The sequence below is a fragment of the Brassica napus genome, assembly GCF_020379485.1.
Source record: "Brassica napus cultivar Da-Ae chromosome A2 unlocalized genomic scaffold, Da-Ae chrA02_Random_21, whole genome shotgun sequence".
Lineage (NCBI taxonomy): Eukaryota > Viridiplantae > Streptophyta > Magnoliopsida > Brassicales > Brassicaceae > Brassica > Brassica napus.
The window spans coordinates 8,680-15,812 of NW_026013941.1; the positions used below are offsets into that span (position 1 = coordinate 8,680).

The 7,133-nt window shown below is 33.1% G+C and overlaps 1 protein-coding gene across 5 annotated transcripts; it reads right to left on the minus strand.

The window, feature by feature from the left end:
• Nucleotides 1–646: 646 nt before the first annotated feature.
• On the minus strand, nucleotides 647–3,251 carry LOC125593993 (threonine dehydratase biosynthetic, chloroplastic-like). Of its 5 annotated transcripts, XR_007329719.1 has the most exons (9): nucleotides 2,996–3,251; nucleotides 2,633–2,897; nucleotides 2,279–2,403; nucleotides 2,098–2,198; nucleotides 1,896–1,955; nucleotides 1,609–1,826; nucleotides 1,328–1,500; nucleotides 1,120–1,254; nucleotides 647–1,024 (listed from the first exon to the last, which is right to left on the minus strand). XR_007329719.1 is itself a non-coding variant. In XM_048770328.1 (6 exons), exons 4-6 carry the CDS (start codon nucleotides 1,397–1,399, stop codon nucleotides 884–886), a joined length of 348 nt encoding a protein of 115 aa, XP_048626285.1. In that variant the 5' UTR covers nucleotides 1,400–1,500; nucleotides 1,609–1,826; nucleotides 2,098–2,198; nucleotides 2,279–2,403; the 3' UTR covers nucleotides 647–883. The 5 variants fall into 5 exon arrangements, 2 of the variants coding, with proteins under 2 accessions (XP_048626285.1, XP_048626286.1); XR_007329721.1 differs by lacking the exon at nucleotides 1,896–1,955 and having other exon boundaries at nucleotides 1,352–1,500; XR_007329720.1 differs by lacking the exons at nucleotides 1,896–1,955; nucleotides 2,633–2,897; nucleotides 2,996–3,251 and adding an exon at nucleotides 2,471–2,561.
• Nucleotides 3,252–7,133: the final 3,882 nt, after the last annotated feature.

The window sequence follows — 7,133 nt, forward strand, 5'->3', positions numbered from 1 at the left end:
TTTTATTGTCTTATTCTTTAATTGCAGAAAATAAATGATACTCTAATAAATCAGAAAAAGTTTTAATAAAAATAGAGTAACCTTCTCTAAAAAAAAATTATATAAAAAAGCCAAATTATAAAAAAAAATTAAAAAATAATGTGTAAATTTTATCTTACAACACATTTGTTATTTGATATATAATGTTTATTTAGTGTGCAATATAATAACATAAAATATACATTCATGTATTTTATTTAAATATTAATAACTATTATTATATTTTCATTATGTTTTTAAAAACATAATTTCCTATTACTGCAAGTCATATATATTCATTTTGGAATATTTTAAATAGTAATTTTAAAATAAATGCATAAAAACTAAAAATAAATTCAAAAATATATACATATTATAAATAATCAATGTTTTGAGTGTTAAACCTAACCAAAACAATAAAAACTCCATTCTACTTACTATATATATATATATCTAAATATATAAATTGATACAAACATTTAAGAAAATATATAACAACTACAATCATGAAAATCTATTCATGCTAATACAAACTTCTGATCTTTAATAAAATATAAAATAAGTTTAGTTAGACACATGTGAGAGTGAGATGAGATTGTGCTATCATTAAACAATAACTACAACGTAATTGCTGAAAGGTATATAAAGTCTACATCATAAGTTCATAACGATGAGAGCTCACATGCAATAAATGTTACATATTGGGCTAGCGTAATAGGCCCGTGACATAAAAGCCCGTCCAAAAGACCCAAGACTCACAGATGTTTCTAACAGAGAGCTCAAGACTAACAATGGACACAAAGAAGACCTCTCATGTTTCTTCTACTTCCTTCTTGGTTTTGGTCTCTCCATCACAGCTTTAAACTCAGTGCATAAGAAGCTTGAAAACAGTGTCTTCAATTACCAAGACGTACTCGTATCCAAGAACTTGAGCTCGGTTTCTGAAATACGCCATGTTTTGCTCGGGCACTTGGATCCCAACCAGCACGTTCGCGCCTGCCCCACCCTGTTTCGAAAGAAAGAACCATTGTACGGAAATAATGAGACTCAAAAGTTACAATGGTGCTTTATTATGGTGCAATGGTGAATTCAGATACAAACCTCTGCACGGTAATGGAAAAGGCTAATGTTCCAACGTGGACTGAAAGAGTCCAAGAAGTTTATCAGAGCACCATGTCTCTCAGGGAAGCTGAACTGGCAGAGAATCTCTTCTCCAATACTTGATCTTTCACCCATCTGAACATATACAAAGTGTGGTTCACATATCACTTGCATCAATCAATGAGAGTTATTGCCTAAAGAGACGTACCAAGTAACGCAAGTAATCTCTTACTAAGTCACTGGTTGTGAGGTTCCTAGTTCTGAGCTGGGAAGATTCCATTCTCTTCTCTAGTGTTTTGAGCTCTCCGTGAGTGGGCACTCCAACGCTTGTGCATCAATACACAACATCGTCTAGATTAGAGGACGAATAACAACAACAACCTGGGGAAAAAAATATTCTCAGGTTATATTCATTGGTCCAACTTGCACCATATCAGATGTATTATATAACGGGATTAACTGCTACATCCTCTAATATCAAACACGCACCAGTTCACAGAATTTCAGCTTCCAGGATTTACCGGCAAGATAGTAGTAAGAACAACCTCTTGTTGCGTACCGACATTGGTATTAGTCTGCGTAAGCAACCACTACCTTGTTTGATATCAAAACAACAGTATGGTGCGCCATATTAAAGATCTGGCAATAATTATGGCGGTGGATGTCATCTTCCTGATCGCCTCCTCTCTCAGTAGCTCTCGATCTTGCTGCCATTTTCCCCCATCCCAAACGTGTCAATGAAACAGAAAAAAAAAACAAAAAGTGATATAGATTACCTCATTAACAGTGTCTGCTTGGAAAGATCATATATCAAATCATAGGAATAATTTGCGAGGCTGAACAAAAATAAAAAGAATAATATGCGAATGTGTATTGTGGATAATAGTACACTGTCTTGGAAAGATCATATATCAAGAAAACATAAAAGATTCTTATTTATGTTAGTTTCAAAGAGTTCACTACAATGTATTGTGGCACCTTTGGTTTATATGGAAGCATAAAGGAAGAGAGTAGAACCGAATGGACCCAATGGTGTGAGAAAGACCCAGAAGGCTTTGCACAGCCGTGTAACTCAAGCCCTGTAGTTTTGGAAGAAACATCAGAGAAGAAAGAATCATATAAACAACAGAAGTAGACATGGAAATGGCTGAGAACGTACAGAGAGTATGTGAGACAAAGCTGCACAAGGCTGAGAAACTGATTTACTAAGATGGATTGCGAAAACACCATTGTTCTTCTTCTCTTGATCATGAACATCACACCACTTCTTGAACATTTGCATACCTAAGAAGGTAAAAAAAACCGTTGAAACATAACTTATACATAAGTTAATGGTTAGGGAAGAGCTTACAGTCTTCAAGTGTATTAGTGCCAGGGAAGACATTCTCAGGACTCTTGGCTTTTAACAGCTCGTAAAAAGATGAATACTTGTGCATTCCTATTATATTAAGAAGAGGATCTATCACAAGATATCTACTGCAAGAACATAAAAGCAAAAGAAATATTGACTCACCATAACTTCAAACATGAGATGATTTATAATAACCAGAGAGCCTCTCTGTTGAAGTCTGAGGAATGCAAACAACACTTGTGAACACAACAACATTCACAAACGTTTGAAATCATGCTCAGTAACTTTTCACTTCACATTACCTATCATACTCCGCTTCAAAACACCTTACCTCAACTGTTTTGACGCCATCTAATGTATCCATTCAAATTAAGCAACACAGAAACTGATCAATAACTTGAAGTTGACCTTGAGTATTCTATCTAATCTGAGATTCACATGTCAACATAGTATGAATCAACAAAATCAATATTGAGATCAACGATCAACAGGAAACCAAAAGAGTTGTTTTAGTCAATGGCAAACCTTGAGGATTGCATCTTAGGCATATAATTAGAGCTTTAGAGGTATTGAGGAACCTCTGTTTCGCCAGATCAAACTCGTGACGGATCTTTGAGATGTAGTCTCTGAGAAGAACCAAGCATACCTTTTTATAGTTGACGCATACGCCTTGCACATCAAAAATATCGCATTGAATCGAGATAGTGGGTGATAGATTAATGGGGGGGGGGATTAAAGATGATTGATTGTTCGGTTACTGAGTTCTTGCGACGAAGGAGACGGAGGTCAGCTACGCAAGGGGAGTCGCCTTTCGATCTGGAGCCGCGAGAAGCACTCTGCGCAAACCTAATCCAAAACTTTGTTTAATGGAGTATTGATTGTGGAGATGAGAATGGAGATAACTGAAACGATAGAGAAGAACCCGTAAGACGAAGAGATAGAGGAGAGAGGCGTAGTTCGTCGTCATGTCCGTGTCGGGATTTTTTTTTTAATTGAACCTTCGCTCAGCCTATTGCTAACCGGTGAAGCCCATGAGAACAGATCAGAGCCCATACGAAATCATCAGTTGACAGAGCAGATCCTACGTGTATTAATGAAATGTTTTCATTGGCCAAATATAATTGTCGATGTGGACATCCTATAATCCCTTTATATTTGGCTTTTAGTATAGGATAGATTTATATGTTTTAATACTTGTATATGTATATTATCCTTTTCAACTAATTATGAAACTTTTTTGTTAATGACTTTTCTATCTTTCTCGCAGAAAAAGGGTGATAATCACATTTAAAGCTAGACAAAACACACAACACAAACTTTAAAACGGTCCAGCCATATAAAGCACCTTAGTACCTTACCTACCTTCATCTTTAATCACATCTATTACTGTCTACAGGAAATTGCAATTTGTTTAATTGTTTTCGGGAAAATATAAGGGCTTATTTGCCAGATAAAAAATAGGAAATTAAATTTGAGAGATAGAACGGAGAGAAAATGGGAAGAGAAAGTAAGAGAGAGAGAGAGAGGAGAGAGAGAGAGAGAGAGGAGGAGGAGGAGGGGGAGGGGTTTTAGTTAGTTAATTGTGATCTTTTGTGTACATATGACATAATTTCCCAAGCTTGGTGTTATGGGTTAACTGGGTAATCCATGAAAATGTATAAGGTGGGTTTTATTGGTAGTCCGTTTTAAAGCATAGTGTGATCTTTTGTAAACTTGATTTCATACTTCTATAAATTACCGCACTCTTTTGTGACAGATAAAATAATTATGCGATTCAAACCATATATAATATAGCAACAATTTTATAAAGAAGATTTTCGGAATACAATAACAATTCTGAAAAAAAAGACAAGCAAAACCCATTAATAATTTAATACATACACATAACGATAGCCGCCCATGTACGTCAATTTGATATATATCATGGGATCAATTAAAACATTATCTTAAATTTTCAAATTAATCACATGGCTCCACCATATAAGATAACTTCACCTAACAAGTCAATTAGCGTTAACATACTTGATCATCTATAAGTATAATCAGTCAACATTTTTATAAAATATATCAAAAACATATGCCAAGTGTCGAGACAGCATAAAAAACGTCTGTGCTGAACATTTTGGATCCTATTTGTGTCCCAATACATAATATAGACATTTCAACGACTAGTTAATATTTTTATTTTCAAAATTCGTCAGCTTAAGAAAAACACTTATAAATTAGCAATTTGATGTATATTAAAATGTTTCTTTTTAGTTATGTTTCAAATTTTCATTTAACCGGGGTTTATCAATTTTCCCATGTTTTATACTTGTCGGCTTATGCTATAAAAAAAATCGTTGCTAGAAATTTGAGTGTCAATTTTTTTTAAATTTTTTAAATTGTGTATCCTATGGTTTCTTATAACTAGTTATAAGCATAAAATCCTACTACTTACAAATGAAAATGTTTACAAGTGTTTCATAAAAATACGTAAATGTTTACGTGATGTAATTTTTAAAATGAAAAAAATCCTGTAACTATAAAAGTTTATTAGTATTTCTTTTGGTTAGACAAGGTAAATAATATTTTTGCATAATCTAACTGTTTGCTAACTGAATTTAGAAAATTTCTCTTTCTCGAAGAAGGTATACTATTTCTGTCTAAACATCACTTTAAGAAGATAATTACTTTAATCGTTTTCATTGGCCGCAAAAGAACACCAATTATTGTATTTTAAATTATCAATCAACTCAATGGTTATTAAAACGGAATGCACTAGTTTATCAAGCTAACTCTGGTAGATGGGTCATGCATTAACAATAATTAATTGTATCTAATGACGCTGACTCTGTCTAGTGGTGCTTGATTAAGCGGTTTCTTTAGTCACTGCTTCCTTGCTTCCAACACAATCATTCAATATTTTCTCGTGCGTATAATCAACTTGGAGAAGTGCGACATTAGTAAAAAAGCAACATTTAAATAATAATGTATATATCTCTTATAATATGAATTTCCTACTCTGGCCATTATGTTTTATTTCAAACTGGTATTTGGTAATTTGGAACACTGAACTTGAATTCGCATCCAAACTATAGACCATACAACGACTATGATTACTTGTCGACGTTATCAATATTTAAGGATTTAGAACGCAAGATTCCTTGAGAGCGTATCGCTTTATCCACGGTTAATAAACACTACTTTTACTCAATCATCACAAAGTTTACCCAATCAGAGTTAGTAGTTGAATGGTTAAAGAGGTTTAACGTGTTATTTGATCCAAGTTTGAGTGAAATAATGCATTCATGATTAGAATAATTTTGAAAACACTAACATCTAAAGTTGTTAACCGTAGTTTTTTCAAAAAAAAGTTGTTAACCGTAGTTCATTACTTGAAAGAGTTAATTTTTTTTTTGATTTATACATATTTTTTAGATGTTTTTAATGAATCTTTGATCATATCAAGGTTACCCGCAATGTCTTTTTACACCTCACGTTGTGTATACCAATATCTTTTAGCAAAAAATAAATAAATCGTCATGTATTCATGTCACAGTCGCATGTTGTGTTATTTACTAGAACACGTTCTATAATTATAAAAAAAATGATTTATTATTAGTTTATGTTTACCCACACTCGTAGACTTTTCTAATTTTTGTTTGGTTCTCATGTAAAAAAAACCAAGAAAGAAACTTGGTCAAACCATGCATTTCACGCACTACGTATTTGGGTACACATTCATGCACCATTTGAACTTTCCACTCTAGTGGAGGTGGGGATCTTCACCATATCCCTCACATAACCTCCCCATATAATTCAACATCTTGAGGCCTACACAATATTATTAATTCAATGAAATAACATTGCACTCATAAAAAGAATATTTTGAATACTTTCTAAAAAATCGTAAATCACAAAGTTCGGTCTGAGAACATAAAGCTGAACAGAAGAACACATACCAATATGGTGTCTTTGTCTTTCCATTACACCAACAACAAAAACAGATTTAAGAAACCAAAAAGACTATACCAACCAGAGTATAAAAACATCTTTACATGCTTTCTCTACGCTCTTGATGAACGAAAATATGAGTAGGAAACGAACTAAAGGACGCAAAGAGTTCAACAGAGCAACACTCTTCTAGTGCTATACCATTCTGCTTTTTCTGTGTGATAAGCAATTCAGATGGAAATGAAAATGTTTACAAAGTTCAAAAAATATGTAAATGTTCACGTGGTATAATTTTTAAAATGAAAAAGATCTGTAACTATAAAATATATTAGTATTTATTTTGGTTAGACAAGTAAATAATATTTGCATAATCTAACTGTTTGCTAGCTGAATTTGGAAAATTCTCTTTCTCGATGAAGGTATACTATTTCTGTCTAAACATCACTCTAAGAAAATTACTTTAATCGTTTTTTTTGACCGCAAAAGAACACTAATTATTGTAATTTAAATTATCAATCGACTCAGTGGTTATGAAAATGGAATGCACTAGTTTATCAAGCAAACTTTGGTAGATGGGTCATTAACAATAAATTAATGGTAGATGGGACATTAACAATAAATTAATGGTATCTAATGATGCTGACTCCGTCTAATGTATGATTTTAGTGGTGCTTGATTAAGCTGTTTTCTTTAGTCAGTGCTTCCTTGCTTCCAACACAATCATTTC

Coding starts and splice junctions, on each gene's coding strand:
- LOC125593993 (XM_048770328.1), bottom strand. CDS start 1,399: ATGGAATCTTCCCAGCTCAGAACTAGGAACCTCACAACCAGTGACTTA. Junction 1,255..1,327: donor GAGATTACTTGCGTTACTTG/GTACGTCTCTTT, acceptor GTATATGTTCAG/ATGGGTGAAAGATCAAGTAT. Junction 1,025..1,119: donor TTTTCCATTACCGTGCAGAG/GTTTGTATCTGA, acceptor CTTTCGAAACAG/GGTGGGGCAGGCGCGAACGT.